This window comes from Xyrauchen texanus, chromosome 10 (assembly GCF_025860055.1).
Source record: "Xyrauchen texanus isolate HMW12.3.18 chromosome 10, RBS_HiC_50CHRs, whole genome shotgun sequence".
In the NCBI taxonomy this organism is placed as follows: Eukaryota; Metazoa; Chordata; class Actinopteri; order Cypriniformes; family Catostomidae; genus Xyrauchen; species Xyrauchen texanus.
Window position 1 is genome coordinate 7,038,682 of NC_068285.1, and position 19,617 is coordinate 7,058,298.

Genomic DNA, 19,617 nt, shown 5'->3' on the forward strand with positions numbered 1-19,617 from the left:
ACTACTAACATACCCTGAAAGTTACCTCCGTTTTTGGAACCGAAAGTTGAGGTTATCCGCTTACTTACTCTTAAACATACCCGGGTATGTCACATAACCTGCTTTCTGGAATACACCCCTGATCAAGATGCATCATGATGATAAATAAAATATTTTTTGAAGCATACTGTTGACTACAAAAAATACTGCAAGATACTAACAGTACAAGATAAACAGAAGAGGAAACATCTAGATAAATCACCTTCAATAAACAGATGATTTAGATATGGATTAATCAAATAATAATTTGTGGGTTTTTCATGCACAGTACTGTAAGATACTTTTGCTCATCTACCCACTACTGTGGCTGACGAGCCCGGGGACGACCTGCATAGTGTCATCTATGAGAATGCTGCAAATGATCTCCATCTCAGGAGGTGCTCTGAGTTTAGTTCACTTTTATTTACACTGATCAGTTCACGTTTTACATGCATTGTGAATGCAATTCTGCAGGTTCACTTTATTTTGGCATTGCTTAATTTCAAATATTTCTGGCTTTATATGTTACCATATAATTACCATATATATATGTACATGGTATATGACATGCAACAACATTAGGTGAATTGTCATGCGTGTCTTCATAATTCAGTACAGCCTCAGAAATAGTGCTTGAACAAGAAGTTTCTCTTCTGTGCTTGTCTACTCTTTAGCATCTGTTTGTATGTTGCAAAATTAGCATTATGATAAAAATAATATGGTATTCAAATTTTATACAGGTGAAACTCGAAAAATTAGAATATCGTGCAAAAGTTCATTAATTTCAGTAATTCAACTTAAAAGGTGAAACTAATATATTATATAGACTCATTACAAGCAAAGTAAGATATTTCAAGCCTTTATTTGATATAATTTTTATGATTATGGCTTACAGCTTATGAAAACCCCAAATTCAGAATCTCAGAAAATTAGAATATTACATGAAATCAATAAAAAAAAGGATTTTAAATACAGAAATGTCGGCCCTCTGAAAAGTATAATCATGCATATGTACTCAGTACTTGGTTTGGGCCTCTTTTGCATTAATTACTGCCTCAATCGGCGTGGCATGGATGCTATCAGCCTGTGGCACTGCTGAGGTGTTATGGAAGACCAAGATGCTTCAATAGCGGCCTTCAGCTCTTCTGCATTGTTTGGTCTCATGTCTCTCATCTTTCTCTTGGCAATGCCCCATAGATTCTCTATGGGGTTCAGGTCAAGCGAGTTTGCTGGCCAATCAAGCACAGTAATACCATGGTCATTGAACCAGGTTTTGGTACTTTTGGCAGTGTGGGCAGGTGCCAAGTCCTGCTGGAAAATGAAGTCAGCATCTCCATAAAGCTTGTCTGCTGAAGGAAGCATGAAGTGCTCTAAAATGTCCGGTAGGCGGCTGCGTTGACTCTGGACTTAATAAAGCACAGTGGACCAACACCAGCCCGATGACATGGCTCCCCAAACCAACACAGACTGTGGAAACTTCACACTGGACTTCAAGCATCTTGGATTGTGTGCCTCTCCATTCTTCCTCCAGACTCTGGGACCTTGATTTCCAAATGAGATGCAAAATTTGCTCTCATCAGAAAAGAGGACTTTGGACCACTGAGCAACAGACATTTGAATGGCCTTTTCCTGACAATCCTCTCCAGGCTACGGTCATCCCTGCTGCTTGTGCACCTTTTTCTTCCACACTTTTCCCTTCCACTTAACTTTCTATTAATGTGCTTTGATACAGGACTTTGAGAACATCCAACTTCTTTTGCAATTACCTTTTGAGGCTTTCCCTCCTTGTGGAGGGTGTCAATGATGGTTTTCTGCACAACTGTCAGGTCAGCAGTCTTCCCCATGATTGTGAATTCAACTGAACCAGACTGAGAGACCATTTAAAGGCTCAGGAACCCTTTGCAGGTGTTTTGGATTAATTAGCTGATTAGAGTGTGACACTTTGAGCCTACAATACTGAACCTTTTCACAATAATCTAATTTTCTGAGATTCTGAATTTGGGGTTTTCATAAGCTGTAAGCCATAATCATCAAAATTATATCAAATAAAGTCTTGAAATATCTTACTTTGCTTGTAATGAGTCTATATAATATATTAGTTTCACCTTTTAAGTTGAATTACTGAAATTAATGAACTTTTGCACGATATTCTAATTTTTCGTGTTTCACCTGTATATATTTGAAAAAATCAAAGTTGCTGGTAAAATTGGGCATTCACCCTTTACTGTGGCTGGTGGGCAAATAAGTTAATTTCATACCCTGAATTTCCCCACTTGAGCTGCGCAGGTTGAACACACTGAATTCTGGCAAAATGTACAGCATTAAAACAGGTTAATTACTTCACTTAAACACATCCTATTTATACATGAAAATAATCACAATATGCACAACATCTATGTAATATTATTACTTACATTTGCACAGACAATGATCCGAATGAACAGGTGAACAGTTACACTTCTGGTCATAATAAGTGTATCTTGCGTTGTGAATGCGATGTTTCCATAAAACACTTACTATACACTCAATGCAATATCCTAAACTGTCTAATTACAAAAAAAATGATATCAGTCTCTAAAGTATGAAGAATTCAGAATTTAGACTAACTTCTAAAGAGTCGCTCATACTTGAGTAAATTATTTCAGGATGTTTTTACAAGGACATTTGTTCAGTATTTTGTACGTAGTCTGACTTTTATATGTTTGATTCATTAATATTATGAATATTTGTTTAAAGTCAACTAAGATTATTTAATAATTTTGCCATTTTAGATCTGAGAAACACTTAAATTAATGAAAATGTCATGTTAAAATATACATTTATTTTAAAGGACATCTATTTTTCAAAAGACTAAAATGACTTAATTTAAAAATTAACACTGATTTCAATCTTTCAGTCACTCTCAACATGTTGAAGTCCAAAGCACATTCAAATCCAATCTGCTGAAGAAGTTTCATTGTTTGTGTGAGGGAACAGCAAAGCAGGGAAACCCAACACTCCTGAATGAGATCTACACAGAGCTCTACATCACAGAGAGTGAAAGAGGAGAGATCAATAATGAACATGAGGTGAGACAGATTGAGACAGCATCCAGAAGAGCAACAACAGAGGACACACCAATCAAATGCAATGACATCTTCAAACCTTTACCTGGACAAGACAAACCCATCAGAACTGTGCTGACAAAGGGAGTCGCTGGCATTGGAAAGACAGTCTCTGTGCAGAAGTTCATTCTGGACTGGGCTGAAGGGAAAGCCAATCAGGACATCCACATCATATTTCCACTACCTTTCAGAGAACTCAATTTGTTGAAGGACAAAAAAAGGTCTTTCAGATCTTCTTCAGGTTTTCTTCACTGAAACAAAAGAAATGGAAATATTCAGAGATGAATTGAAAGTTTTCTTCATCTTTGATGGTTTGGATGAGTGTCGTCTGTCTCTGGATTTTCAGAGCAATGTGAGATTGTGTGATGTCACTGAATCAGCCTCAGTGGGTGTGCTGCTGACAAACCTCATCAAGGGGAATCTGCTTCCCTCTTCTCTCATCTGGATCACCTCCAGACCAGCAGCAGCTGATCTCATCCCCTCTGAGTGTGTTGATCGAGTGACAGAGGTACGAGGATTCAATGACCCACAGAAGGAGGAATACTTCAGGAAGAGAATCAGAGATCAGAGTCTGGCCAACAGAATCATCACACACCTGAAGTCATCAAGGAGCCTCTTCATCATGTGTCACATCCCAGTGTTCTGCTGGATTTCAGCCACTGTTCTAGAGACAATGTTGAGTGAAGCAGAGAGAGGAGAGATCCCCAAGACTCTCACTCAAATGTACACACACTTCCTGATCATTTAGACAAACATCAAACATGAGAAGGACTATGAGAAGAAAAGTAAAGACACAGACATGATCCTCAAACTGGGGAAACTGGCTTTTAAACAGCTTGTGAAAGGCAATCTGATCTTCTATGAGGAAGACTTGAGAGAGTGTGACATTGATGTGACAGAAGCATCAGTGTACTCGGGATTGTGCACTCAGATCTTCAGAGAGGAGTTTGGGTTGTATCAGGGGAAAGTGTTCTGCTTTGTTCATCTGAGCATTCAGGAACATCTAGCAGCTCTATATGTGCATCTCTACTTTACAAACAACAACATAAATGTGTTTGAACAAATCACCAAACAAAGTCTGTTCTCAACATTTTTTGACTTTTTTAAACAAAACTTTTCTATGTTTCACCTGCATCAGACAGCTGTGAATGAGACTTTACAGAGTAAGAATGGACATCTGGACCTTTTCTTGCGTTTTCTTCTGGGTCTCTCATTGGAGTCTAATCACACTCTCTTACAAGAACTACCGACACAGACAGGAAGCTGCTCCTACAACAATGAGGAAACAGTGAAATACATCAAGCAGAAGATCAGGAAGAATCGCTCTCCAGAGAAATCCATCAATCTGTTTCACTGTCTGAATGAACTGGGTGATGATTCACTTGTGAAGGAGGTCCAAGATTATCTGAAATCTGGAAAAATAGAAGGAAAAAAACTCTCCTCTTCACAGTGGTCAGCTGTAGTGTTTGTGTTGTTGACCTCAAAGCAGAAGATTGATGAGTTTAATCTAAAACAGTTTATTGGATCACAAAATAAAGCAGATGAAGTTCTTCAGTATCTGCTGCCTGTGATTACAGAATCCAGATCAGTTCAGTAAGTAACACACATGTTATGTCTGAAAACGTTCAGTATTGTTTCCTGTTGGACTCCTGTTATGTTATGCACTGCGAGTGATAGGTTACGGTGCCTTTAAGGCTGACGGCAGTGATTCACAGCAAAGGCCAACAAATGTAATGTTTGCGACAGTTGAGTAAACACAACATCAACAGAGCTACACGGTGTGGTTATTGAGTCATACACAAACACAGCATTTGGCGAACGAGGATGTCTGAATTCGTCTTACCATCACCGCCACCTTTCCTACCTGTTCCCGGTGATCCAGCTGTTCCTTGGGATCGCTGGCTGACGTCGTTTGAGGATTATCTGCTAGCTTTGGGACACTCGGACCTAGCGGAGGCGAGGAAGTGCACGCTCCTGCGCCATTGTCTCGGGCAGGAGGGACAGCGAATCTTCGCCACGCTCACCTTATCGGATGATAAGTACGTCACAGCCACGACCGCCTTGAAGGCCCACTTCAGCTCCGGAAGAAGCCGGCGGATGCACCGTTTTGAGTTCCGTCAGAGAACGCCAAAAGCCGGGTGAGACCGTTGTCCACTATGTATCAGCATTACGTGAGCTGGCTAGACTTTGTGATTTTGGGGCTTTGGAGGATGGACTTATAGTTGACCAGTTAATAGAAAGCGTCATGTAACCAACTGAGGGAGAGACTTTTACTAGAGCCAGACTCCACGACACTAGCGGACGCTTTAGTAATTGGAAAGCAGTTGGAAACGGCCCTAATGGAGGCGCAAGTTCGGCGCGCTGCATACGAGCCTGTGACATCATCACCACCGTCAGTTCAGCACACAGAGACTGCAGAGGCGGCTGACTGGGTGAGTGACCGTTTGGATGTACAGAGAGTGGACAGGGGCCTAGGGAGAGTGGGCACAAGAGCTGTAGTAACTGTGGCTCCCCTAAACATGCAACCAGAGATCAGTCATGCCCTGCCCAGGGAAACGTTGTCGTAACTGCAACAAGTTGAACCATTTTGCACGCTGCTGTCGCTCTTCCCTGCTTGCCATGATACTGCGGCTGTCCCCATAAACACTGTACAGACCTCACAGCCTTCGTTCAAGCTCTGCACATGCCGTGTGGGCACAGCTCTCATTCCACTCCTCGTGGACACAGGGCTGAAAGTGTCAATTCTAAACAAATGCACATATGATCGCTTTTTCAGTCGCGTGCCTCTGGAAGCAGTGGCTAAACCCCTGTTAGGCTACGGCCATTCTCCCATCTCCACTCTGGGTGTGGCCCGCCTGCCCGTCAGGTATGATCAACAATGTGCGCCTGCCACCAAGTTCTGCATCACCCGGAAGGGAGCTAACATTATGGGCCTAGACTTGTTCCTTGCCCTGGGTTTTAGTGTGAGTGATGCTAGGGGCCTGCATGTCCTGCAAGTTGCCACCTCCTGGCCTGACCGCTACCCACAACTGTTCAACGGGCTGGGCCGCATGACTGGTTTTGTACACCAGCCCACTGTAAAACCATCAGTCCGCCCTGTTATCCAGCCCCTACGGCGCATTCCCTGGCCCTCCGTGGCGCGGTGGAGGCCGAACTGCATCGCCTTGTGGAGGCGGACGTCATAGAGCCTGTTGGCCTCGCCGTGGGTGTCTAACCTGGTGATAGCCAAGAAAAGGGGCGGACTGCGGCTCTGTGTCGACCTCACAGATGTCAACAAAGCCATCATCCCTGATAAGTATCCCCTACCCACGGCTGAGGAGCTCACTAGCCATTTCCACGGCTCCATTGTTTTCAGTAAGATGGACTTACGAAGCGGCTACCTCCAGGTCCCTCTGGCACCGGCCAGCATGGATCTTCACGGCGTTTGTCACGCGCGTGGGGGCTTTCAGGTTTAAACGTATGGCATTTGGACTTTCATCAGCCCCGAGCTGTTTTCAGAAGATAATGTCACTCATACTGGCTGGTATCCAGGGTGTCTCCATCTACCTGGATGACGTGGTGGTGCATCGCCCTCCACCGCACTGCATGACGATCGCCTGGAGCAGGTTTTTCAGCGTTTCGAACAGCATGGGGTCACACTGAACTCTGAGAAATGCATGTTCGGGGTTGAGGAGGTCGAGTTCCTGGGCTTCAGGCTCTCGAAGGAGGGCATCGCCCCAATAATGTCCCACACTGAGGCCATTCTGTCCCTGCCAGACCAGCATTCACCATCCCAGCTGTCTTCCTTCCTGGGGATGGCCGCTTACTACCTCAGATTCATGCCACACTACTCTGACTCAACGGCCCCCTCCGCCAGCTTCTCAGGAAGGATGTTCCGTGGGACTGGACCCCGGCCTGCCACGAAGCCGTGTGCATCCTCAAGCGGCAGCTCACGTCCCCACCCACACTGTCCCATTTTAGCCTGACCGCGCCCACTATGGTCACCTGCGACGCTTCGGGGTGGCGCTAGAGCTGTGCTCTCACAGATTCAAGAGGGGTGGAGCGCCCGGTGGCTTTCGCCTCACGGGCACTTACTCCAGCAGAACAGAAGTATTCGGTGGGGAGAGGGAAGCCCTGGCCTGCCTGTGGGCGTCGTGAGCAGCTGGCATGTTTACCTATACGGGAGGCCTTTCACCATCCACACGGACCACCAAGCGTGACGGCACTGCTGGCAACTAAAGGCTCGGGGCACAGGCCCATGAGACTGCTGCGGTGGGCTGACAGGCTGAACCAGTATAACTTCAGTCTGGAGTTTATGCCTGGGCGGGCCAACACGGTGGCCGACCTCCTGTCTAGAGCTGTGTCTGTGACGAAGGAGACGGCCGAGGTGACACCAGACACAGAGAGCGGCGAAGACTGGGTCCACATCCTGCATGGCCCCCTCAGTTCAGTAGTCACTCTGGCGGAGCTGCAGCAGGCCTCAGCTACAGACGAGGCCCTCACAACTCTTCGTAACTACGTCCAGGACGGCTGGCCGGCCAAAGTGGATGACAGGTTGCTTCCCTATTACCGCTTCCGCAATGAGCTCTCCTGCTGGGGGGCAGTGTGTCTGGCCCGTGGCCACCGTGCGGTCGTTCCAGAGATTCTCAGGTCCAGAGTACTAAACATGGCGCATGAGGGGCACCTGGGTGTGGTCAAGGTGAAGCAGCGCTGCCGTGACACAGTGTGGTGGCCCCACATAGACTCTGATGTTGAGGATCTGGTGCGTAACTGCGCCTGCTGCCTCCTGAGTGGGAAAACTGGTCAGCCTGCCACAGCCCCTCTCACCCCGACCCCTTGGCCGTCTTCACCCTGGGAACATATTCAGGTCGACCTCTGTGGAGAACTTCACGGGGCACCTGCTCACGCTCGCTACCTGCTGGTTGTGCACGATCTTCATTCAAAATGGCCAGAGGTTTTCCAGCTGAGCTCCATCACTGCACACTCCATCATCGACCGCCTGGACAACCTGTTTGAGGCTGGGGCCTCCCCAGTGTTGTCACAACGGATAACGGGCCCCAATTTGCTTCGGCAGAGTTCACTGAGTTTCTAACGATCACGGTCCATCAAGCACATCAGGACGGCAGTGTATCACCCAGAGAGTAATGGGGGGTGGAAAGACTGAATAAAACTCTTAAAAATGGAATCCGAGCTTGTCTGGAGGAAGGAAAACCTTCAGCAACGCACTCGACCAAACTCTCCTGACTATCCGGGCATCCAAACATTCCACCACTGGAGTGTCACCTGCATTGCTCATGATTGGGCGCGAACTAAAGCAACCACTGGACTGTTTGAGAGCTGAGCCCGCTCCTACACGTGGAAGCCCAGGGCTCCAGAAAGCCAGAGCTCAGGTGAAAGGTTCGCAGGCTAGGATGAAAGCGAGATTTGATGTCACACACAGAGTGCAAAACCCCTCACTTCCTGCAGGGGTTTGGGTCAGGGTCAAACACCTCCACCGGCAAAATAAGCTGCAGTCATACTGGTCAGAGCCCCTGCGGGTGACTAAGCAGTTGGGTCCTGCCACTTACAGACTGGAGAATGGGACTCGTTGGCACTCAAACCGCCTGCACAGAGTCGCAGCCCCCACAGCACCTGTATCACCTCCGTCCCCAGCAGTGGCTCTAGGTTGGCAGCCCAGGCCAAGAGCTAACCGGTCGGGGGGTAATCCACCAGCACCGCTCAACGCAGCTCACGGCCAGCACGCCCTCAGAGAACAAGGGTCCCGCCTGTCTGGCATGGGGACTATGTGACAGGGTGATTGTGACACTGGGGAATGGGAGCTAAATGTTATGTTTCAGTTTCCATGGGGGGAATGTTACGTCTGAAAACGTTCAGTATTGTTTCCTGTTGGACTCCTGTTATGTTATGCACTGCGAGTGATAGGTTACGGTGCCTTTAAGGCTTACGGCAGTGATTCACGGCAAAGGCCAACAAATGTAATGTTTGCGACAGTTGAGTAAACACAACATCAACAGAGCTACACGGTGTGGTTATTGAGTCATACACAAACACAGCAACACAATAATCACAACAATGTTAAAACATCATCACGTTTAGGCTACAACGGGGGAAAATCACACTAATGTCACTGATCAGGACAGATAGCTGAAGATTCACAATGCTTATTACACTAACACCAAAGAGTTTTTGATGAGGTTCATTCGAGATCATAGAGGTCTGATCATAATTTAATGGCTTGATGGGCAATTTAATGTAATGAGGGACAGGACTAACAACAGTGTCTTCAGATCAGAAAAGTGTCTTCAATTAGATTCTAACAGGAACCAGAAGCCACTGAAGAGACATGAGCAGAGGTGAAACACGAGAGAATTACTGAAAGGATAAAAGAAATCAAGAAGCAGCATTTTGCCATGTCTTGAGTGAATTGTATTTAACATTGCTCCTCTGTAATGACTGTATTTTCCCTATAAGTGTGTGTCACCTGGTCACTATCAGGTGAAGAAACTTTTTCTTGGACAGACAGACAGACAGACAGACAGCAGCTGAAGTGTGAGGGAAGTATAGCTGTTCAGAAAACGTTACTCAATTTATTTTTAATGAGTGAACACAATCCTTAAAAAATGGCAGCAAACTGCTTTCAACAATACTTCATAACATGCTTCTGTATCGACATCCTCTATGTAGATCTGGGCATGTGCAATTTATTTTTCGGATGTTTTTTAGTTGACAGAACATGTTAAAACAATAATAAAAAAGACATACCAAATTACTAGAAAATTCTGAAATTCTTTTTGAAGTTTCTTTTTCAATTGCACTTTTTCTCTCAAAATATTACCATTATTGTATTTATATGCAATTTAAAATAAACCATAAACCATAAAGTCAGACTCAGACTTTTGAAACCCGCCATGTCTCTTTGAATATTATGTGGTTTGATCTTTGCAAAGTTACTTTCTTTGGGATCAATTTAATAAAAAAAATAAAAAACAAGTAACTAAATCTTGTAATAAAGAACAACAATAAAGTTTATTTAACTTTCAACCCATTTTGTAATTCAATACGTGATATGAACATGTATAGTTATAAATGCTTTAGCAATTGTCATGATATGAAAATGTATATACCGTATATACCTAGTTTGTTTATTTGTAGGATTTTACTGTCTGTAAGATTATATTTTAAATTGAAGCTGGTGTCAGTTCATATCTCATATTTTTTATCTTGCTGCAGGTTGAGTGATTGTGATGTCACAGATGAAGGTTGTGCTGCTCTGACTTCAGCTCTGAGATCAAACCCCTCACACCTGAAAGAACTGTATCTGTCTAGGAATAAACTAAGAGATTCAGGAGTGAAGCTGCTCTCTGATGTACTGAAGAATCCTCACTGTAAACTGGAGAAACTGTGGTAAGACTTCACAAAACTCTCAAATCCTTCTTCATTCTCCTTCTGCAGTAAATAATAATAATGATTTAACAATAACAGAAATGTTTTTAATAAAAACAAAAACAAATTTGAAAACAGAGTTCTGTCAGATAATGTTGCTTTAACATATCAGATTGAGTCCTAATTTTACCCTAAAAAAATGAAAAATCTGTCATTTACTCCCCCTGATGTTTGGAGAATCCTCACTGTAAACTGAAGATCATCTGAGAGTCACATGATCTGATATTCTGACAGAAATATTTGTAAATTGTGCATAATTGCAACAATTCTTCCAATAATATAGAGTTATGTGTGAACTGTGTGTCACATGTTATTAAGAAATATTATAGAAACTGATCTAGTCCAAATGTAAATCCAGTAAACATAATCCAATAAACGATCATAAGATCAGAGAAGTCCAGAAGTTCAGTAGAGAAACAAACAAATCTAAATCAAGAACCAGAATCATAGAAACCAGACAGAAAAGTCACAATTGATTTATTGACAGTATTTCAAATAAACCACATTAGCTAAAATGAAGAATTATGAAGAAATTGAAGGAAAAACATAAAACAAATTATTTTGTGTCTGATATTTAAACATATATCTGATTTTATTAATATTTGTTAATTAATATTTTGATTGAATTAAAGCTTTTTCATTGTCAGTAAAAATGGTTGATTTAAGTATTAGTTTGATTCATATTTAGATATTGTTGTATCATATTGAATTGATGTTTCTTTACACATTTGAAACACAAACACACATACATTTGAAAAGATATTAAACATCACAGAAATGGTAATATTCTCCTGTTGAACTGATGTGTGTGTTGTGAACTGAGAGAGTGAAGAGTGTGTCATTGTACTCTGCAGGTTGAGTGATTGTGATGTCACAGATGAAGGTTGTGCTGCTCTGACTTCAGCTCTGAGATCAAACCCCTCACACCTGAGAAAACTGTCTCTGTCTGGGAATAAACTAAGAGATTCAGGAGTGAAGCTGCTCTCTGATGTACTGAAGAATCCTCACTGTAAACTGGAGAAACTGTGGTGAGATTTCACAAAACTCTCAAATCCTTCTTCATTCTCCTTCTGCAGTAAATAATAACGATTTAACAATAACAGAAATGTTTTTAATAAAAACAAAAACAAATTTGAAAACAGAGTTCTCTCAGATAATGTTGCTTTAACTTATTAGATTGAGTCCTAATTTTACCCTAAAAAATGTAAATCTGTCATTTACTCCCCCTCATGTTTGGAGAATCCTCACTGTAAACTGAAGATCATCTGAGAGTCACATGATCTGATATTCTGACATAGGGCTGATGCGATTAGTCAACGTTATCGTCAAAAATGTTCATTGTCGAATAGTCATTTTATCTCATTTAACACAAGATCACATGAAACTCTAATGATGACATGCAAGAGGAGCACTTCAACTCGAGTACATGATAGAGGAGAGAAAGAAAACAGCGCACAGTCCGGACACATTACAAACTTTCCAAACAGCTTTAGCTGATGTAGATCGCAAAATATGAGGGAATTGTATCGTGTTGTATACTTTTATGCACCCACTGAGTGAGTGAATTGACTCTTGACCATCCGAGGAACCGGGATGCATGTTTTGTTTCCTTTTGTGCTGGTTCCACCTAGCGGTTGGAGCTTGTTTTGTTAAATAAAACTGCTTCAGAAAAGTTGTGGATGAATCTGTTAGTTCCTTGTGCTTATGCCTTCTGTTGGCTGAAGTATGATTTGTGTAGTATTTTCGTGGGACATTGGAATGATTACATCATCTACTGCACTCATAACAGAACTGAACATTCGTTTGTCTGTCCGAGGAAACAAAATTGCACAATCCGATGGCAAAGCTATTGCAGGCGCTCTCGTAGGAGTACATGGACTCTTTGAGTTTAGAGGGATCGACACCGGTTGGCACTTTCGTTAATTCACACATTTTATTTTTTCTGTTTGTTTTGTTAGGGAGAAGTTCAGGGTTTTATTGTTGAAAAGTGGTCTTCATAATTTTGTTTTTGGCACACAATTAATTTTTTCTACTATATCAAAATGTCAAATGTTAATATGAGTGTGCTATCTCTCTCCACATGGAATGTGAATGGGCACCCCATAAAAAGAAGGAAGGTTATTTATTTTCTTAAACTTAAGAAATATGATTGTGTTGCTTCAAGAAACGCATCTTTCCCCGCAGGAAGCTGAAAAATTTGGGAAGATATGGGGTGGATATGTTTTCTTTAGTGCTGGCTCGAGTAAGAGCAAGGGAGTCATTATATTGGTAAATAAACATCTACAATTCAAATGTCTCAAACAAATTATAGATAAATTAGTATGAGTCATTATTGTTTTAGCAGAAATTCAGGTACAAAGTCTGATTTTGGCTAATAATGCTGATGATCGGTGCATTTTTGTTGATCTTGTAGGGATGTTGCAAGCCGCTGGCACCCCTCATGATATAATATTGGGAGGAAACTTTAATCTTTTGATGACCGTCCTTGATCATAGTGAAGCAAAAGTGTGCATGCCCCCTAGAGCAACATTGATTCTTCAAACGATGTGTAAAAATCTTGGTCTTACAGATATTTGGAGACTTTTAAACCCTTCTGGTAGGGACTATAGATTTATTTCATCAGTTCATAAGATTTATTCTAGAATCGATTTTTTAAAAATCCTTTTATCATTTTAATCTATTGTTGATTCCTCAATAGGAAATATTTTATTCTCAGATCACGCCCTGGTGAGTTTAAAGGTGTTGCCATATATGGAGAAAAAGAAATCATATAGTTGGCACCTTAATGTATCCCTTTTGCAAAATCCTGAATTCCAACAAATGTTAAAGACTGAAATCAATGATTTTCTGAGACCAACTGGTCCTCAGCATCCTCTGTGGGCGTGGCTCTGGAGGCACTTAAGGCAGTTCTTAGGAGTCGGATCATACAGAATACCTCATTCATCAAAAAATCCAAAGCACGAGAACTCATGGAGTTGGAAGGAAATATTAAAATGGCAGAGGCAGAGCTGAAGCACTTATGTCATCTGATGGCCTCAGACAATTTACCCACTTGAAATACAGATATAATACTATTTTGTTGCGGAAAGAGTTTTGGTTATTCATATTTGGTCATACTTTGAGTCAGGGGACAAAGCAGGAAAACTTTTGGCTAGATATATAAAGCAGAAAGAGTCTTTTTTCTACCATTCTCTCTCTAAATTTTTACCTCGACCATTGATATTAATAATGCTTTTAAAGAATTCTATCTTGATCTCTTTAGTTCTACATCTTCATCTACTAATTAAGATATAAGAAATTTTGTGGAACCATTAGAACTTCCTAAACTGACGATTGAGCAAAAAAATTCTCTTGATTCTGAGATAACCTTGGAGAAGCTTGATGAGGTAATTAATGCCCTGCCTACAGGCAAGGCTCCGGGGCCGGATGGCTTTGCCGCTGAGTTTTTTAGATCTTATGCTACAGAACTGGCTCCACTTTTGCTAGAAGTTTATACAGAATCATTAAAGAATGGACATCTTCCACCAACCATTACACAAGCCCGGATCAGTCTTATTCTTAAAAAGGACAAAGATCCAAGCAAGTGTAAAAGTTATCGCCCAATTTCCCTGATCCAGTTAGATGTAAAAGATTTGTAAAAATTCTGGCTATTCGATTAAGTAAAGCATCACTTATACATATAGATCAGGTGGGGTATATTCGGGGCCGTAGCTCTTCTGATAACATTAGGCATCTCATCAAGATCATGTGGTCAGTAGCGAATGGTCAATCTCCAGTCGCTGCCATCTCACTTGATGCTGAAAAGGCATTTGATATGGTAGAATGGGATTATCTTTTTAAGATTTTGGAAATATACAGGTACAGGTTAGGGAATACTTTTATTGGTTGGATTAAGCTACTTTATAGACAACCTGTACCGACAGTACAAACAAATGAATTAATTTCAATCAGGGTTGCCTTCTTTCCCCATTGTTCTGTCTTGCCCTGGAACCATTAGCAGCCACAATAAGAAAGCAAGATGATATTCCAGGGGTGATGGCGGGAGGTGTGGCACATAAGCTTCTGTATTACGTAGATTATATTTTATTATTCGTCTCTGACTCCACTAGATCTATGCCTTGCCTCCACAGAATTATTAAATCCTTTTCTAAATTATCAGGACACAAAGTCACTTGGTCTAAATTCGAAGCTTTGGCTCTGACAGCATACTGTCCAGTAACGGCTTTTCAGCCGGGTGCCTTCCAGTGGCCCAAACAGGGCATTAAGTATTTTCGAATTTTATTCCCTGCAAATATGTCTGATTTAGTTAGAGTTAATTTTGATCCCTTAATAAAAAGTTTTTCGAATGAAGTGGACAGGTGGGCTTCATTACATTTATCGATGATTAGGAAGGTTAATGTTATTAAAATGAATTGTATTCCAAAATTCAACTACCTGCTACAATCTCTCCCTGTAGATGTCCCCCTCTCTCATTTCAAGCAATTTGATAGCATAGTGAAGTTCTTCATTCTTTTTTTTCTGTTTCCAAATGTTTATGACCACTGGGTTGAGTGTTTGCGTCATATGGGTGTGTTCGGGGGGAAGGGTTTATGTGTATATAATTTGATTCTGCATTTTCTGTGATATTTATTTAATTTGTTGAATGGACTCAATAAAAATTGTTAATAAAAAAATAAAAAATCAAGGACAGCATGTATATTTGATACGTGATTATATTAGAAACTTTTGGTTGAATAAATTGATAGGTCATTTTCATCCGAGTAAAACTGACGAAAATAAATTAAAATGACATGACAAAATATTGACTAAAATTAAAGGAAATTTTTTTACAAATGTTTTATTGAATACACAAAAAAAAAACTACAACAACAGAAAAGAGGGGCTTAAAATTGAGAAACTTAAACGTAAGCATGGAAAAAACTCCATTCATAAGTTTATTGCCAACACAATAAAAATGTAAATTAAAAAATCATAATTTTAAATTCTTGAACTCGTTCTTCAATATTTAATAAAATCTTAAAAACAATATGACTTTATAACATGCAGTCCTAGCCTAAAATTCATAACACAGACTTCATACAATAAAGATGAAAAAAAAAAAAGCTCACAATGAATTATTAAAAATCCAACAAGTAATTCTGGAAACAAAATGTTTTTGAAAACTACCGGCAGGCGCATCTTACCGTTTGTCAACATCAGATCCATTCACGATCTTTCTGAAGTCTGAACAATTCACAGGTGACTACATGATTGAGATGTCCAATGAAAATGTTCCTGAGGGTTTAGTCATGACTGAGGGGAGTGGTTTTCGCTTCAGTGGTTTGGGTGTAAAAAAATCACACTTCTTTAAAGAAAAATACCCCAGCATGTTTAATGCATCCTATAAAATTCAAATAATAAGGAGGCGGGTCATGTAAATAAGCACAAACTCCAGAACTGGCATTTCTCTGTGTGGTTGGTGCCGTTTCTATGAGTCATGTAAAAAACAGCATGTGGGAGTTTCACGCCGGGTTCACACATCCTATCGGGACATGAGCACCGCGGTCAGGTTGGGCATTCACATTAGCCGCGTCTCTTCTGTGAGACACAGCTGCAGCTCTGCACAGAAAATAAAGTTATCTCTGGGTTCATACGTCAAACATTTACTTTCATAAGACCATAATGTAATTTTTTGAGAGGTGTAATTGATTAATATAACAAATTGGGTATTCATTAAATGTTTTGTACACGCCAACATTTACACCACAAAGGTAAATAATTTACAGATTGACCCCAGCCCACACAGTATTGGGAGAGCATTTTTATATTTCCAGTTTTAAAAATATTTGTTGTAAATGTATAACATTGAACTTTGTATTATATTACCCTGGAGCAGAGCTGGCCCTAGGGTTTTGGGGACCCTAAACAAAAATAGTGTATGGGGCCCTGCAGGTTTCTGAATCAGCCAAAAAGAAGAGAAATTAGATATTTTCTAAATAAAAAAGCTCTCATTTCAGAGAGAGAATTTTACCAATAAGTTACCAGAACAGTTAGTAAGGGCCATTCACTAGCAGTGTCATCGGTGGAGGTGGTTTGTGGTCCTGTCCCGAAATACTTTAATAATGCTCCTGAGGAGAAGAAGGAAATTATACATACAAAAAATGGATGGAAGGAGCATTACAATTAACCCTCTGGGGTCTGAGGGTGTTTTGGGCCCTGGAGAAGTTTTGAGATTTGTGCTTTTTACGGTTGTTTAAAAACAAATTAATGGCTAAAGTCTGATAACACTGTAGGACTACAATAATATGTGAGCAACATGTATGTACATGTTTGTATTTTTGAGAAAATAAAGTTTATGCTTGGTTTTTGAAAAAACAAAAAATGTAAGTCATTGAAATAAGGTCATATAACACATACTCAACATTTGTCCACAAGACTTTTGAGGACTGGATCTTTTAGCCTAGAGTTGTTGCAACAAAATGATGTGAAAACCATCCTGATCACTCATTCATACAAAACAATATAGTCCTTTAACTTTTATAAGACACAGTGTTAGAAAGGCCATATGCGAGGAGGCGTGGATAATCATGAATATTAATATGATTTACAGCTGAGGAGACAAAGACCCTCCCCTTGGCCTATCACTGAGGAATGTGACGGAGAGAGTGAATGAATGTGAGGAGACTTAATGATCACAATAAAGTTTAAGTTAAAACAAGTAATCTGACTATACATTTTCTTTACATAAAGACTTTACTTAAAAACCTAAGACCTACACTACCGTTTAAAATGTTTAGATTAGTAAGATTTTTTTATGTTTTTAAAAGAAATCTCTTCTGCTCACCAAGGCTGTTATTTGATCCAAAATACAGCAAAAACAGTGATATTGTGAAATATTTTTACAATTTAAAACAGTTTTCTATTTGAATATTGTAAAATGCAATTTGTGATCAAAGCTGAATTTTCAGCATCATTACTGCAGTCTTCAGTGTCACATGATCCTTCAGAAATCATTATAATATGCAGATTTTCTAATATGGGCATATTTACAGCACATTACATTTACACTCGAACAAATATTTGCAAGCACAAGCTTTCTTGATGATAATGAAGCAGAATAAACGCTAGTTAAAATATAATCTAAAAATTCATATTATTTTTATATCATATTACATATTATATTTCTATCACACAGCATACAATTTAAATACCTGCTTTAGCCGAAACAACATTTTAAATGTAAATAAAACTTGCTTATTAGGACATATTTCAAATTTCAATACTCTGAATTTTGGCTGGCAATTCTGGAAACAGTCCCACTAGTAAAATATGTACATGTTTATGTAAAATAGCATGTCAACTAACATAGATTTGTTTCATACAGATTACATTGCAGGATAATATTTTAAATTTACATATTTTAAATTGTTTTAAATTTGAAATGTTTTATTTAAAAGTAGACATTTTAAGCTTTATTTAGACATATGTTTCGTGTTTGTGTGATAAGTATTTGCGGAGTTTCAGTTCATTTTTGTGAAGTGTTTCAGAAATATTCTTGCGGAGACAGAGACGGATGTATTTTCTTTATTTTACAAAAGCACAAGTTTTTGTTGTTATTGTGAGTTTACACAAGTAAATGTAGACCCTTTATAGACTCTAATGATGACTTACAGTTCTGTATGCCAAAATGATGGAGTATTTTAAGTTGTTTCCGCTGTAATGACGAAAAAATCCAGCACACAAAAAGTAGCAAACAATATTAAAAGAGGCCATGCTTCTGACATGCACTATCGTCTGATTCGGGAAAACAGCATTTCTCTGATCCAGGTGGGTACGTTCGCTTTATGATGGCTGGATGTCTGTTACCTAGCTACTGCTCCTGGCAGTTGAAAAACGGAAACAGCAGAGTGCTGCGCGCATCATCCTCTCGGCACCCACACAATTTAAAATCCTCCATCCTAGTTCCAAAAATAGGTTTAAGATATTTCGAAAAATATACGAAACGAAACATACTACGTTTCATTGATACGGTTGTGTGTTTTGTTGATTAGAGTAATTGATTTTCAAAAAATTAAATAATTGGGGGTGGTGGGGGGCCCCGAACCAATCGTGGGGCCCTAAACAAATGTTTAGTTTGTTTATTGGGTCGGGCCGGCCCTACCCTGGAGTACATTTTAAAAATCGAGTTACAGCAGCTGCGATGAAGCTTCTAACAGCTGTTGAGTGACAGAAAAGTTTCTCTATTTCTCTGCTGTTACTGCTGTTTTTCAGCGCTCTATATTTTTTATCTTTCTTTGAAAGGTTATGAAAGTGTTTTCTTTGATTATTTTCTTTTGCTGTTGGAGCAAACAGGTTAGCAAAAATGACATTTGTTGTGTTCTCTCATTCACCTCCATTCAAGATTAACTATGATTCCACTTCCGATCTGCAAACACGGATATGTGTAAAGGGTCCACACAGTTTTGTCTTGTGACATATTGAATAATAATATACTGTATGTTTCATGTGTTTATCTTATCATGAGGAAATCTGTGAAACACAACTATTAAGAAGATTTTTTTTAAATGGATGAAAATCAAGTGAAGTTAAGACTTCTTTAAAACGCTGTTTAGAACAAAAAAATTGCTATCGGAGAATATAATGTTGAATATAATATTTAATGATTAAATATTTTAACATATCTAAAAAATCCTTAAAACAAAACATTTACCTAAGAAACAACATATAAGATATTTAGACTTTCAGATAATTTATCTTGAATATATAAGTGTATTTTATCTTTACTGCACTGGCAGAAGTTGTGAAAGAAATACACTTTTATACAGAATATTCAAGATACATTCAGTGAAATCTTATATGTTGCTTCTCAGGTAAATATTTAGAGATTTTAAGAATATTTAGAGATTTTTAAATGGAAAAAAAACAAAACACTCGATAACAATAAGATTTATTACTGAATTAAACTTAAAGGAATAATCCGGGTTCAATTTAAGTTGAACTCAGTCGACAGCGTCTGTCGCATAATGATGATACCGCACAAATTTATTTTTAAAAGTATAATTTTTTTTTTACAAAGATATGAGTGTAAATATGA

The 19,617-nt window shown here is 39.9% G+C and overlaps 2 protein-coding genes across 2 annotated transcripts in view; one reads left to right on the forward strand and one right to left on the reverse strand.

Annotated features, from left to right (window-relative positions):
- Positions 1-19,617, forward strand: part of LOC127650479 (uncharacterized) — a 1,198,408-nt gene that overhangs the window by 972,183 nt on the left and 206,608 nt on the right. The window contains 1 exon segment of the mRNA XM_052135926.1: positions 10,332-10,505. Coding sequence (XP_051991886.1) covers positions 10,332-10,505 — 174 coding nt within the window.
- The window catches only part of LOC127650380 (NACHT, LRR and PYD domains-containing protein 3-like), a 1,539,373-nt gene that overhangs the window by 701,856 nt on the left and 817,900 nt on the right, over positions 1-19,617 (reverse strand). The window lies entirely within an intron of this gene.